The 16,025-nt window shown below is 42.4% G+C and overlaps 1 protein-coding gene across 2 annotated transcripts in view; it reads right to left on the reverse strand.

Moving 5' to 3' along the window:
• Nucleotides 1-16,025, reverse strand: part of RIPOR2 (RHO family interacting cell polarization regulator 2) — a 102,694-nt gene that overhangs the window by 10,221 nt on the left and 76,448 nt on the right. For both annotated transcript variants that reach the window (XM_030817388.1, XM_030817387.1), the window contains 4 exons: nucleotides 13,416-13,551; nucleotides 11,677-11,838; nucleotides 9,302-9,460; nucleotides 6,386-6,588 (listed from right to left, as the gene is read on the reverse strand). In XM_030817388.1, the coding sequence (XP_030673248.1) occupies nucleotides 6,386-6,588; nucleotides 9,302-9,460; nucleotides 11,677-11,838; nucleotides 13,416-13,551 (660 nt within the window). The remainder of the gene's footprint in view (nucleotides 1-6,385; nucleotides 6,589-9,301; nucleotides 9,461-11,676; nucleotides 11,839-13,415; nucleotides 13,552-16,025) is intronic.

Consider the following 16,025-nt stretch of genomic DNA (forward strand, 5'->3'; position numbering starts at 1 on the left):
CCCCTCTCTTGGAATAGTAGAGTGACTCCCTTTTCTTTGCCTAGCATCAAACTAGAACTCCTCACTCTGGGCTTTTCAAGACCCTAAGCCAGGTGGCTCCCCACTCTCTCCCTAACTGCCCTCTTTTCTTGCCATACTCAATGTACCCAGAGGCTGTGACCCGCCCCCCCGCAGCCCCCCAGAGAATTCCACATGCTCTCCTCTCCTCTCTGACAGACCTCATTTTTGATGACCTTTCAAATTTGCCCGAGGCCCAGGACCCATTTCACCAACCATTATGTGACCAATTCTCTGTTTTTTTCCTCTGATTTCCTATAACTTACGTTTTCCTTGTTTCTTAAATTAACTGTCATTATTTATATGTGTCTAAATTTATAAGTATTTATATTTCTAGTATGTACTTCAGCTACCTAACATGTGATTTTGGGCAGGTTACTTAACTTCACATGCTTCAGTCTGCCAATCTGCAAAATGGTTGTAATAATAAGACCCACTTACAGGGATTTGTGAACCTTCAACGCTATAACACACGTAAAGAACAGAAAACAAGGCCTGGCACAAAGTAAGCCCTCAATTAGTATAGCTATAATATTATTTTTATTCTCACATATATCTGTGTATTCATATATTTGTTTATAAGAGAAAAATACCATAGTGCCACCATTTATATTGAAGCTCCTTAGGATGAAGACCTTGTTTTTTTTTTTTCTTATTTAACTCCTTTAGCATCTGGAATGATAATCTGTCCTAGTGAGACCCTAGATGAACCAGCTTGAAAGTGTCATCAACCACTTAATGACATGACTACTCATAAAATGCCACATTGTTCTGCTATAGTCACTGATAGTTGGGATTAAACACATCTTGTCTTCTCAGTTTTTTTTTTTTTTTTTTTGAGACAGAGTCTTGCTCTGTCACCTAGGCTGGAGTGCAGTGGCATGATCTCGGCTCACTGCAACTTCTTCCTCCTGGGTTCAAGCCATTCTTCTGCCTCAGCCTCCCCAGTAGCTGGGATTACAGGTACCCACCACAATGCCCCGCTAATTTTTGTATTTTTAGTAGAGACAGGGTTTCACCATGTTGGCCAGGCTGGTCACAAACTCCTGACCTCGTGATCCGTCCGCCTTGGCCTCCCAAAGTGCTGGGATTACAGGCGTGAGCCACTGCACACGGCCCCTGTTTTCTCAGTTTTATAGGACAACTCTATTTAAAAAAAATTGAAAATATAATTTATATACCATAATATTTAGACTACAGCATGTATAATTCAGTGGTTTTTAGTATATTCACAAATCATCCCCATCATCTGATTTCAGAACATTTTCATTACCCCAAAAAGAAATCCTGTACCCATTAGTAGTCATTCCCAAGACCCTTTCTCTCTAGTCCCTGGCAACCACTAATCTACTCTCCATCTCTATGGATTTGCCTACTTTGGACATTTCATATAAATGAATTCACACAATATGTGGCCTTCTATGTCTTGCTCTTTCATTTGGCATAATATCTTCAAGGTTCATCTAGGTTGAAGAATGTATTAGGATTGCATTTCTTTTTATGGCCAAAAAATATTCCATTATATGGCTAGACCACATTTTATTTATTCACCAGTTGATGAACCTTCAGATTGTTTCTACTTTTTGGTTATTATGTATAATGCTGCTATGAACATCTGTGTACAAGGTTTTTTTGTGTGGACATGTGGTTTAACACTCTTTTTTCTTTTCTTTTTTTTTTTTTTGGAGAGAGTCTCTCTTGGTAGCCCAGGCTGGAGTACAGTGGCACCATCTCAGCTCACTGCAACCTCCGCCTCCTGGGTTCAAGCCATACGCCCGCCTCAGCCTCCTGAGTAGCTGGGATTATAGGCGCTGCCACCACACCTGGCTAATTTTTGTATTTTTAGTACAGATGGGGTTTCACTATGTTGGCCAGGCTGGTCTTGAACTCCTGACCTCAGATGATGTGCCCTCCTCAGCCTCCCAAAGTTCTGGGATTACAGGCGTGAGCCACCGTGCCCGGCCGGTTTAACACTCTTTTTTTTTTTTTTTTGAGATGGAGTTTTGCTCTTGTTGCCCAGGCTGGAGTGCAATGGTGCAATCTCGGCTCACTGCAACCTCTGCCTGCCAGGTTCAAGCGATTCTCCTGCCTCAGCCACCCAAGTAGCTGGGATTACAGGCATGCTCCACCACGCCCAGCTAATTTTTTGTATTTTTAGTAGAGACGGGGTTTCTCCATGTTGGTCAGGCTGGTCTCAAACTCCCGACCTCAGGTGATTCGCCCGCCTTGGCCTCCCAAAGTGCTGGGATTACAGGCGTGAGCCACCGTGCCCGGCCGGTTTAATACTCTTAAAGGAAACAAAGATATGCAGTATAGGTTATTACAGCAAGAACAAAAGCTGTAACAGTAACTAGCTCTTAACTATACTAGACCTAAATAGTTAGAGCCTGGGCTTTGGCTTTTGAAAACCTCTCTCTGGCTTGCCTTTTGGCCTCTACTCACTTGAGGGTTAGCAGCCAAAAGGGGAGGAAATAAGCCTCAATCCACAACTGGCAGCTACACACACAGGGACTAGCCTCCAGTACAAAAGGAACAAGTTGAATGTCCCTGAAGTGCCACTTGCCATCAACCCCCTCCAAAGCTCCCATTTCCAGAGGTGGATATACACCAAGGTCATCTTTAGCATTTCATCCCTATGGAAGCATTGTTATAATGCAAACATGCCTGACAGGAAGGACAATTTAAGTTGTGATCACCCATTTAAGTCTTGGAATATGTGGTTTTGGTAAGGGGTAAACCTATGGTTTGATAGTTAACCTTCAAGGCCCTTGATACGAGTAAAAGAGGGAAATGGCAGGAGTTGAAGGCTGTAGTGAGCTATGATTGCACCACCTAGGTGGTGCATGTCCAGCCTGGGTAACAAAGTAGGATCCCATCATTAAAATCCAAAACAAACCTGAGAGAGAGGGAAATGGGCAGGCGAAAATAGAGAGGAGTCTTGTGCTGAAGTTCATCTACTTTATAATTTTAACAAGGGCTGGCCCTGGAGGTCAGAAACCAATCGATGGTGTCTATGCAAAATGCTGAGTCATAATTCCTTTAGTTTTGATTATGTTGGTGGAAATGTTTGTCTCCCTCATTTCAGGAATACAAATATTGTAACCATGTGTGTAAATATATCTGAAAATATCAATTCACTTGTCCCATGAACAGATGACTAGCTACTTGTTAGATGCCAAGCTAACATGCTAGGTGATAGGGAAAACCTGTCTATGTTAACTTCGGAGATGATAACCTGACCCTGTTAATTTTGGAGTTACTGAATAGGTTGCTCACTTTATTTATGTATTTATTTATTTTTATTTATTTATTTATTTTTTGAGACGGAGTTCTTGCTCTTGTCACCCAGGCTGGAGTGCAATGGCGCGATCTCAGCTCACTGCAACCTCCGCCTCCTGAGTTCAAGCAATTCTCCTGCCTCAGCCTCCCGAGTAGCTGGGACTACAGGTGACCACCACCATGCCCAGCTAAATTTTTGTATTTTTAGTAGAGACGGGGTTTCACCATATTGGCCAGGCTGGTCTCGAAGTCCTGGCCTCAGGTGATCCACTCGCCTCGGCTTCCCAAAGTGTTGGAATTACAGGCGTGAGCCACCACACTTGGCCTATTTATTTATTGTTAAATGCCTGTTGAGTCATAAGGTTGCTCACTTTAGTTTGAGTGGTTGCCTAAGAATTGGTGGCTGCTCAGATTCATAACAATTCCAGGAAGCAAACAGAAGGCACATTATAAAGCAAGAAGCCCCTGTCACCATGCAGAGGCCATCAGCATCTCCTCTGACCAGTCCTGGATAATTAAAGAAGCAACCACATCTGAATGCAACAGTACAGTTGGAGGACAGTGGATATTTCCTACTTGTCTAGGTGTGGGGAAAAGCATAAAATAATGAACCAACACACACAACTTTTATTTTGTTTCGATAGCTATGATCCTTGAAGCAAGGTTCCGGGTTTACAGTGACACCAGCTCTCACAGAGGCATTTTTGTGTTGCTTTAGTGCTTTGCATCTAGTTTTAAGAACTTAATGTAATAATTTTGCTATTCCATATAAGAAAATATGGAAAGGATTCCATATAAGAAAATATGGTTCAGGCTTTGGGAGTCAAACATTTCTAGGTAGTAATCCAAATTCTGTTACTTAACTAGTCTTAGCCAAGTTTAACTCCTTGGAGGCTCACTTTCCTAATCCATAAAGTGGGATCATAGCATCCACCTTGTTAGAGATAAGACAGCTAAGTGATGCCGCACGGTGCCTGGTGTTTAGGAAGCACACAGTACTTGACAAGTATTATTTCTTGTTTTTCTGACTACTGGAAACTCTTCAAGGGTAAGGACTACTTTTCCTTTATTTCTACAGTGTCCACAAAACCCTCCATATAATACCAGGGACACAGTAGTCACATAATGAAGGTTTAGTCATGAAATATGAATTTGAGAGAATAAACATGAGAGCTGAATCGGAATAACAAGAGAACATTAAGCCTGTGGCTAATGCCCTAAAAGTAAAAAATGCATATAGAATAGCCAAAGGAAGGCTATGTCTTACCTGTTGTTATTTCTTTTTTATTTTTTTATTTTTTGAGATGGAGTCTCGCTCTGTCACCCAGCTGGAGTCCAGTGGCGCAATCTCGGCTCACTGCAGCCTCCACCTCCTGGGTTCAAGTGATTCTCCTGCCTCAGCCTCCTGAGTAGCTGGGATTACAAGCATGTGCCACCAGGCCTGGCTAATTTTTGTATTTTTAGTAGAGACGGAGTTTCCCCATGTTGGCCAGGCTGGTCTCAAACTCCTGATCTCAGGTGATCCACCCACCTCGGCCTCCCAAAGTGTTGGGATTACAGGTGTGAGCCACTGCACCCGGCCCCCTGTTGCTATTTCTAAGGGCACATTTAGAACACTGGCCCCTCACTGTGACTAAAGAGTATCGCAGTCCTGCTCCCCATAAACTGCACACTCAGATGCGTATATATCCTGCTACTAGCATGTTCACGATTCTTTAATTTTCCTTCTCTCTTTTTGGTAGGAGGTGAGAGTGGTCAGCCCACAGATCAGCTTTTTGAGCTAATTCCACTGAAAGATCCTAACTATGTAGCAAAGAACTACATAGAGTTCACCCTTTTGGACCAAAATGGCATTAGAATGGATTATTCTCTTGTGAGTACACAAACGTTCCACTACATATTAGTTTAGGCAGTGCCTTAGATAAGTTAAACAAACGGAGTTCAACATGGGACCTTTTCAAGGACAAGGAGAGGCCATGTTTAACTTTCTTGAGCTGATCTGGATTTTGAGGAGAGTTAGTTTTTAGAATGAGAGTATAAATTGTAAAGGGATCCCAGGGGACCAATTCCACTTGTAAGAGCCAATGTACTTAAATTACAGATTCCTGTTCCATGTGGATGGCTATTGAATTAAAGCTGAGAGAGAGATAAATTACCTCTTCCCTGTAAATAAGAGTGATGGCTTTTAAAATTAAAACTATTCCAGCTCTTTCAGCCAATAGTTAGATTACTTGACCCCGAACTGCTCATAAGACATGCCTATATGCACACACATATACACACACATATGTTCACCATAATATTTTTAGAGTTGGACACTACACAAATGCCCACCAATATAGAGTAGGAAAATAAATTCTAGGATATTCATACACGGACATGCCATTCATCCATAAATATAATGAAGTAGATCAATATGTTCTATCAAGGAAAGAAAATAACCGTCATATATTACATTTAAAAATCCATTACGAAACAGGATAGCGTGATCTCATTTTAAAAATTATGTATGTTGGCCGGGTGCGGTGGCTCACGCTTGTAATCCCAGCACTTTGGGAGGCCGAGGCGGGCGGATCACGAGGTCAGGAGATCGAGACCATGGTGAAACCCCGTCTCTACTAAAAATACAAAAAATTAGCCGGGCGTGGTGGCGGGCGCCTGTAGTCCCAGCTACTCGGAGAGGCTGAGGCAGGAGAATGGTGTGAACCCGGGAGGCGGAGCTTGCAGTGAGCCGAGATCACGCCACTGCACTCCAGCCTGGGTGACAGAGCGAGACTCCGTCTCAAAAAAAAAAAAAAAATTATGTATGTTAGCGTATATATAGATACAATCTGAAAGAAGAGGCAGTATGTTATTAATAGTTTTCTCTGGGGGCTGGACTTAAGGGGTACTTATCTATATTTCTTTAGTTTTGATTGCTTTATGGAGCACATATTATTAATAAGCAGAAAAAATTATTTTTATAAAAGAATAAATGCTAAAATATTAGTAGTAAATGATAGGAAATTAAACCAGCTTCTGGCTTGACGGCCATGGTTTAGTGCCTTACCTTTTCCCTGAAATGCTGATTTTTGGAGGCTGCTGCCAAGTAAAGCGTCACAGCCTCACTAACTTCATTGTCCTCTCTGGTTAATAGCAGAGCCAGAGTCCTGAGTACTTCCTGCTGGGCCAGGAGGTTACTGGGAGCAAGGTCACTCATGGTTTGTAGCAGTTTTTCATCTCTTAGTGATTGCAGAGTCTGAACCATGGAAACTGGAGGGTAAGAAGGAAGGAGATTTCATGTTCTGACATGCTAAAGTAATCAGCTCATTACAAACATAAATAGAACTCAAGTACATAAGAAAGTATAGTATAGTAACCCAATACATATGAAAAATTAGCATCTGATAAAGGTGGTATTTCAGATTGGTGAGAAAAGGACAGACTATTCAAATAACTACCTTACAGTGATGGGCAAAACACATGGGAAAAAGTGAAGGTGGGTTTCTATCTCATAATGGCTACAAAAATAACTTACAGATGAATTAGCCCAATGTAAAAATATACAGCAGAAAATATAAGTAGACATTTTTTACAATCTTCCTAATATATGCATGGCAGACTCAGTTTCTCCTCTTTTAGTCAAACCTGTCTGGCAAAACCCCAATCCTAGGTGAACCCGGTGCAGAAACCAAGTCTGCACTGAGGCAACTGGGCCCTGATGGAGCAACCTATCTATCTATCTATTTATTTATTTAATTTTTTTCTTTTCTTTTTTTTTTTTTTTTTTGAGACAGAGTCTCATTCTTATTGTCCAGGCTGGAGTGCAAATGGTGTCATCTCGGTTCACTGCAACCTCCGCCTCCTAGGTTCAAGTCATTCTCCTGCCTCAGCCTCCCAAGTAGCTGGGATTATAGGCACATGCCACCACGCCCAGCTAATTATTGTATTTTTAGTAGAGATGGGGTTTCACCATGTTGGCCAGGCGGGTCTCAAACTCCTGACCTCAGGTGATCCACCCACCCTGGCCTCCCAAAGTGCTAGGATTACAGGTGTGAGCCACCTTGTCTGGCCAGAGCAACCCATTTGGTTGGTTGGAATAGGAAGACAATATATTTAAAAATAAGGTTTTGAGTCCCATTTGGATAAATTAACCATGTTCCATGAATAAAGAGTATACTCTACTCCCTAACCAGAAATCCAGCATGATCAACCATTAGTCGCAAAAACACTAGGATGAGAATGTGTCTGGTTAGTACAGATGGAAAAATAAAAGCCAAAATTCATGCTCCATGAATAAAGCAACATTCTCTACACAGTAGACAAATTTGCGATTTATTTAGATTTTTTTTGCTTAATTTTCTATTTTCCTTGCTGTGAATGCTCTATCAATTTCACTGCTTTGTAAATAAACACCCTAGTAAAAAGCCTGAAGTAAGCATTATGGATTATAATGTCTAAATTAACAAATCACAGAAAATAGCCTAAATGCCCAACAATATAATCAAATACATTAGTATACATTCAAATGCAGAACTATTAATCTAATAACTAATACAATCTAATACAAATGCTTTCAAAGAATAACACAGAACATAATATCAAATAAAAAACAGGATCAATACTCTATCAGGCATAATTACAATTTGGAATCTAAAACCCACGTACATTCAACTGAAAAATACATTCAATTTAAAAAGTAGGAAGAGAGAGTGGAATTTCTTTTTTTACACTTCTCTGTTTACTTTTTTTTTTTTTTTAAATAATGAAGTCTTTTCCCTTTTATAATGAAAGAAAAAAGACACTTAAAAAGTTGAAGGTTTTTTTTCGTTGTCATTCCTCATTTCTGTTAGTAAATGAGTGGGCCTTCTTGGGGATCATGTAATAAGAGCCTAGAGATGTAAATTGCCACTGATGCAAACTGAGTAATATAAACATTTTCTTAGCAAATGGATTTAGATTGGGACAAATTTAGCATCAATAAATGAAGATTATAATATTATAAAATAAGACTTTGTGGTCCTAAAACAAGGTCTTTCTGCTCATGCTTTCTCTTCCTGGTCCTCTGTGCTGGCGTCTGCCTTGCAAGGGGTTATGCACAGACTCTCTCCCATGCTCCGTGCTGGTACAGTGCTGGGTGAAGGAAGATTTTTCTTCCTTCACTATGATGCCACCCAATGTGCTGACTGTGTTGTTGCAGGATTTGATGTTCTGGAGAAAGAAGGGGTAAGCCTGGGCTTGTGCCAGACATGTTGTTGCTGCCTGGTGCCGTGCCACACTCACCTAGCTCCAAAGAACACACGTCATTCCTCCTATCCCTTTTAACCTGCATTGTCAAGCCTCTGTGGATTTATAAAACACAAACCTGGGAACCAGAAACCAGCCCCTCACTGCCTGGCTCCACTCCCAAAGTGGAGTTTTCACTTGATTTAGATCGTTATTTTATTTCCAGTCTCTGAAGGGCCATGTGGAATGGCAAGAACCAGCTTCATTGCTGCACACCTGCACTGGCAGCTGTTCTCCTTGTTCTCTGGACATGTAGCCCTGGAGTTAGTTTTCCACCTTTTCCTCCTTTCCCTTCCCACCATGTTACCTACCTGCCTTCTTTGAAACCCCATTTCTTCCTATTATTAATGAAAGCCTCACCAAAAAGGGCAATATAAAATAGTATTGCCTGTAGGATTGATCTGACTAATGGCAAATACATTACTGAAGGAAATAAATTACAGTGAAAGCTTAAATCATTTACCAGCTTCCTGTAAATGGTACCTCTCTGCCAGATGATTGAGTTGCTCCTAGTGAATCCCTGGTTCATTAACAAGGGGCTCACTAATGTTAAAAGTCCAAAAGTCATTTAAAAGGCAAATTGCACCTCTACTGTGGAGTTGAAAAATAAAAGGCCATCATTGCCAAAAGCCATGATTTAAAAGACCAGAGATAATGCCAAATTGAGCCACCACTACAATGTGACAAGAACATGTCCCACCTTGCTTGGCCAGCTGGCTCAGGTAACTCTCCAGGTCACTGACGCCGTGGCTGGTGAAGTAACTGTAATACTGGAAAACAGTGATGACTTCTGAGGACAGGCTGGAGGAAAGCAGAGGCTCAGCCCGGTCCAGAATTTGGGACACCAGGGTTCGAAACACTATTTGGAAGGGAAAGACACAAAGCAGCTTTAGATATATGACCATTCATTCATTCATTCATTCAATAATTTTTATTTTTATTTTAGAGACATGGTCTCACTTTGTTGCCCAGGTTGGTCTCAAACTCCTGGGCTCACGCAGTCCTCCTGCTTCAGCTTCCCAAGTAGATGGAATTGCAGGCATGAGCCATCACACCTGGCTCAATAAGTTGTTTATCTTTTATTGTGGTTGAAGATAGAGTGAAGTAGTAAAGTAAGCAGCTGGATGGTTTTTGCACATGTGCACACCTGTATAACTGCCATTTAGATCAAGATATGGAAGATGGCCCGCATTCCATAAGGTTTTCTTGTGCCCCTTCCCAGTCTATAGCTACCCTTCCCTTCCCTTATATATAACATATATAATGAATAAATATTATATATGTGTGTGCAGGAGAGAGATAAAAAGGAGGAGGAAGAGACAAGTGAGAGAGGAAAAGAGAAGGAAGGAAGGAAAGAGGGAAGGAAAAATGAAGGGAAGAGAAAGGAAGGGAAGGGCACAAAGAGGCAACTAACAATCTGACTTCTATCAACATAAATTAGTTTCACCTGTTCTTGAACTTCATGTAAATAGAATTATATAGTACGTACTTTTGGTGTCTTGTTCCTTTTACACAACAAAGTATCCGTGAGATTCATTCAAATTATTGATTATAGCAACAATGTATTCTTTTTAAAAATTGCTGGCCCCGGGCCAGACACGGTGGCTCACACCTGTAATCCCAGCACTTTGGGAGGCTGAGGCAGGTGAATCACCTGAGGTCAGGAGTTCAAGACCAGCCTGGCCAACATGGTGAAATGCTGTTTCTACTAAAAATATAAAAATTAGCCAGTCATGGTGGCGTGTGCCTGTAATCACAGCTACTAGTGGGGGCTGAGGCAGGAGGATCGCTTGAACCTGGGAGGCGAAGGTTGCAGTGAGCTGAGATCACGCCATTGCACTCCAGCCTGGGCAACAGAGTGAGACTCCATCTCAAAAAATGAATAAATAAATAAATAAATAAAATAAAAAAAATTTGCTGGCCCAGTGTAGTGGCTCACAACTGTAATTCCAGCACTTTGGGAGGCCAAGGGATGATCGCTTGAGCCCAGGAGTTCAAGACCAGCATGGGCAAGAGAGTGAAACCCTGTCTCTACTAAAAGTACAAAAATTGGCCAGGCGTGTTGGCATCTACCTATAGTCCCAGTACAAAAGGGGAAGAGGCAGGAGAATCTCCTGAGCCCAGGAGATTGGGGCTGCAGTGAGCTGTTAAAACACCACTGCATTCCCCCTGGGTGACAGGGTGAGACCTTGTCTGTATTTTGTTTTTAAAAATTGCTGTGTAATACTCTATGCAATGAGTATATTACAATTTATCCATTCTCTTGTGGGCATTTAGGTTGTTTCCAATTTTTGGCTTTTGTGAGTAAAGCTGGTAGGAACCTTCACATAAATGTCCTTTCTTGTGAACATAGCACTTATTTGTCTTTACATATTTAGGAGTGAATGTGCTGGATCCAAGGGTAGGGGGTATATTGAGCTGTAGTAGAAACTGCCAAACAGTTTTTCCAAAGTGATCATACCATTTGACACTCTCATATTGGTGAAATTGTAATGAAAGAAGTATACACATAGAAATAACAATGCATAAGAATGTAGTAGCTTTATTATTATTGAGATGGAGTCTCACTCTGTCACCTAGTCTGGAATGCAGTGGCGTGATCTCAGCTCACTGCAACCTCTGCCTCCCGGATTCAAGCGATTCTCCTGCCTCAGTCTCCCAGGTAGCTGGGATTACAGGTGTGGGCTACCATGCCCGGCTAATTTTTGTATTTTTAGTAGAGATGGAGTTTTGTCATGTTGGCCAGGCTGGTCTCGAACTCCTGACCTCAGGTGATCCACCTGTCTCAGTCTCCCAAAGTGCTGGGATTACTGACGTGAGCCACCGCGCCTGGCCAATGTAGTAGCTTTAAATGTCACTGCTGATATTCTGAATTAAAACAGTTCAACATCTTTCTTTTCTTAAATCTGAGTAGATGATATTTTCCCTGGACAGTACACTTCTTTTTTCAGGGCTGGCCTTTTGTGTGTTTCCCACCTGCAGGCAAGTGGTAGGAGGACCCCACCCCCGACCCCCACCCCAATGCCCACTCTCACACTGAAGGACAGAAATTCTCTCTCTACTGCTGCCTTGTACCTGGGTCTGCAAGTCCTGGATATTCTTTGTTGACAGTTCTGGCAAAGCTGGCCTCCAGCTGCTTAATCACTCTGTCCGCTGGGCTGTGGTAGACACCAACTGGGCTGCAGCACTTGGTCCAGAATGACAGCAAAGACAGCTTTTTGTGAAATTCTGGTATGGCTGGAAAAGAAGAGCAACCCCCCTCTCGTAACACATTTTATTTTATTTTATTTTTTTGAGACAGAGTCTTGCTTTGTTACCCAGGCTGGAGTGCATTAGCATGATCTCAGCTCACTGCAACTTCCGCCTCTTGGGTTCAAGTGATTCTCTTGCCTGAGTTTCCCAAGTAGCTGGGATTATAAGCATGCACCACCACACCTGGCTAATTTTTGTATTTTTAGTAGAGATAGAGTATTACCATGTTGGTCAGGCTGGTCTCGAACTCCTGTCCTCAAGCAAACCACCCACTTCGGCCTCCCACAGTGCTGGGATTATAGGCGTGAGCCACCGCGCCTTGCCATAACATATTTTAAATGAAGCAGATGAAGACGTGTTGGGGAAAGGGTGTGTGTGTGGGGGGTCTTTAGGGACCTTTTTTCTCCCCATAAGACTGTGGTTAGTTTTCAGATGGAACTAGCAGATTCCTGTGTGGTTGGCAGATGGCCCGAAGGGTAAAGAAGTTATGATGAGGAACTCATCCTGCCTGGGAAGCAAAATCGAGCAAAAACAAGGCTGTTTGCTGTGAGTGATAGGAAACACAAGAGCTCTACCCTTGGGAGGCATTCCAAACACGTGATTTCCTATAACTCCACAGCAGAAATCACACAGGATCAAGGACTCACACTTGAGGAGGGTTTCCTGAAGGGGATGGGAGGTAGCAGTAGGTGGCTGGAGGAAATTTTTACCCTGCCCAGGTGGTTCCCTGACTGAAATGACTAAACAGCATGGTACCAGGTGGCACAGGAACAATGTTTCACTTGAATGTGTCATGATCATGAGGAGGGGGCTGGAAGAGGAGAGGACACAAGTCACTCACAGCCTGAATGTCCTGCCCCTCTTCATGCCCCTCAGAGACCGGCCAAGGTCACCTACTTCTAGTGGGAATGGATGTGGGAGGCACAAATGTACAGGGAGAAGATTGAGGAAGTTTTAGGCTTAATCAGAGATTACCTGGAAGACCCTGTTTCTGCTGAATATCTGATATGAAAAAAGACATAAATTTTGGTTTCTACAAAAGTGCCCCATAGCCAGATCACACAAATTCAAAGGCATCTTTCCCATGTCAAATTCTTCATCTAAAACTCTTAGAATCAGGAACTCTCCTGGAGGCATTTGCATCCATGTATTTGTACCTTTCCCCAGCAGGGTCTGGCAGGATCTTCCAATTGACAGTCGCTATAGGAGTTGTCTTAGCCACCTCCAGGGTGCAAAAGCATCCTATAGTCATCTGTCCCTAAAGGGAACTGCACCAGCAGAAAGTCTGTGAAACTCTGCCTGTGCAGTGGATGCTGTTTTTGTTTCTGTGTCTGACTTCTGGCGGTGGAGGCCCTCTGGAAAAAACTGTGTGTCTGCTGCTTTGACTCAGAAAGCCGAAATGTGACATTAATGAGCCCAATTTGTTTGGAGACCTTTCTCAATCCCGTGACCTAAGAATGCTTTTCTGTTTTTCCAACAAAGCAATGAACATGCATAGGGAGTGGACTGGGCTAGTGGTGTCATCATTTACATGAATAGCGGTGTAACTGGCAGATACTTACCTTCCACAACAGAACTGATATTTCCTATGTTCTCATCACTGACAGCTGCGAGTTTCTCCATCACTTGGATCTGCCTAGAAAGCTTCTCTAAGAGACTTCTTGCCACAAATGGGGTTTTGCTTGAGAAAACAATTTGCTGGTAAAACAAACAAAACCACTGTTTCAATTATGTTGTTTTCAGTAGAGCTTTCTCTACCCAGCCTCATCCTTCCTGAATGTGGTGATGATACTAAATAAACTCATGCGATGTTTTTCTTCCAGCTTGAAAATGATCCTCATTCCATGCCAGTTACAACATCTGATGAAATCAGCCATGTTTTTGTTGCTTTGCATTTCTTCATGTGTGCATAAATTCTGGAACTTTCTCAGTAGTAGGTCTACAAGGTTATTATAAAGCTGCCTTCCCTTTTATGTACTGTGAATCTGATCTTCCCCTTTGAAATGTGAGGGGCAGTTTAGGCTGTGTCTTGGTGTGTAAGCAGAAATAGATTTGTCTTACAAATGCAGTAATTTTTCACAGCATGATTTTATTTTTGTGTATGTGTTCAAGCTGAAAGTTAAGAGCAGGTTAAATAACAACGATAATGACAATCAGAGCTGTCTCTTGATAACAAATGAGTGCTTACTACGTGCGAGGCACTGGTCTGAGTTCTGTGTAAGTGTTAGCTTATGTTATTTCTCCTAACAACCCAATGAGGCGAGTCTTATTGATATCCCAATTTTACTGATGAGAAAATTGAGGCACAGAGAAGTAACCCGCCCAAGGTCACATAAGTTGTAAGTGGGTTCATTTGTGTGCAGTTCACAAGAATGAGAAGGCCTAAGAGAGGAAAGAATATAAATCACTTGCTGCCCAATGGTTCTACTCCTTTCTGTGTCTCTCAGAGACCTGTCTCGATCACCTGGTAGGCACAGATGCAGAACACAGACCTGTACTACTATGCTGAATTGTTTAAAGTATTGGGACTCTAAAACAAATAGGATTTTCAAACCCAGCACTTTGGGAGGCTGAGGCAGGCAGATCACGAGGTCAGGAGATTGAGACCATCTTGGCCAACATGGCGAAAGCCCATCTCTACTAAATATACAAAAATCAGCCCGGCGTGGTGGTGCAGGCCTGTAGTCCAAGCTACTCAGGAGGCTGAGGCAGGAGAGTCACTTGAGCCCTGGAGGCGGAGGCTGCAGTGAGCCAAGATTATGCCACCGCACTCCAGCCTGGGTGACAGAGTGAGACTCTGTCTCAAAACAAAAAAAAAGAAAAAAAGTCTAGTGCAGCACTTATGTACTAACACCTTTCCTGTGAGTAAATACAATAGCAATGAACTGCTTTATTTTGAAAATAATTGTAATGATTATGATTCTTAGAAAATGCACATCTTTATCTCTCTATGATTATATAACTAACAAGTATGCTCACACATGAATCAATGCGAGAAGATAAGTTTCTAATCCTCACTCCTTCAATCTACATCTTTATATCCACCTCTTCTGTTTTTGTACCATTGCTCATCCCCACAGAAAGGCTGAATTGTTATAATAATGACCTTATTACTGAGAGAAACACTGCATTGACTGCTTGCACCAAAAGCATGCCAGTTAGTCTTTGCAAGAAAACAGTCACTCCCTCATAGATAAGAATTCTCTTATGTCTCACAAAATAGCTATTTTTCTCTAAAAGAGAAACAAGTGGTTTGCTTGGCATAGTATCAGGCTCAGCAAGGACAAAGAGCTGTCTCATTCAAATGGTTGGTGAGTAGAAAACAGTTACACATAAGTAAAAATCCCTGTCTGTTTTGATCAGAAAAAAAAAAAAATTGCACATTCTACCAGATTGGTTATCAGTCTCATGGTATGTGAGACCTTTGTGGTTTTTGACCTCGAAACTCAACAGAAGAGTTCAAGTAAGTGTTGGCTAACCAAGTGGCAGGAGTTATAATTGCCAAACAGTCTCCCACAGCACACAGTTGTCTGAGGCTTCTCTGATGCTCTTCATCTATGGTGGAGAAGCATATTCTCCTACATCTCATCACATGTCTGTTACCAAGGAGGCAACACTGCCCCTCTGCTGGGCTCCCGAGGGACCCCTGGCTCCTCACCCTGACTCTTGTCTTCCAACAGTTCTGTGCTCTTGGGTTACAATTCCTCCTCTTTCGGCACCCTTCCTGCTTGGCTGTTCCCCAGACACTTTTTTTTTTCTTTTTTCTTTTTTTTAAATGAGGCCTCGGCCTCCCAAAGTGCTGGGTTTGAAAATCCTATTTATTTTAGAGTCCAAATACTTTAGACAATTCAGCATGGTAGTACAGGTCTGCGCTCTGCATCTATGCCTACCAGGTGATCGAGACAGGTCTCTGAGAGACACAGAAGGGAGTAGAACCATTGTTACCCAGGCTGAAGCGCAGTGGTACCATCACAGCTCACTGCAATCTCTGCCTCCCAGGCTCAAGCAATCCTCCCACCTCAGCCTCCTGAGTAGCTGGGACCAAAGGCGTGTGCCACTACGCCTGACTGATTTTTGTATCTTTTGTAGAGATGAGGTTTCACTCTGTTGATCAGGCTGGTCTCAAACTCCTGGGCTCAAACAATCTTCCTGCTTTGGCCTCCCAAAGTGCT

This window comes from Nomascus leucogenys, chromosome 8, assembly GCF_006542625.1.
Source record: "Nomascus leucogenys isolate Asia chromosome 8, Asia_NLE_v1, whole genome shotgun sequence".
Lineage (NCBI taxonomy): Eukaryota > Metazoa > Chordata > Mammalia > Primates > Hylobatidae > Nomascus > Nomascus leucogenys.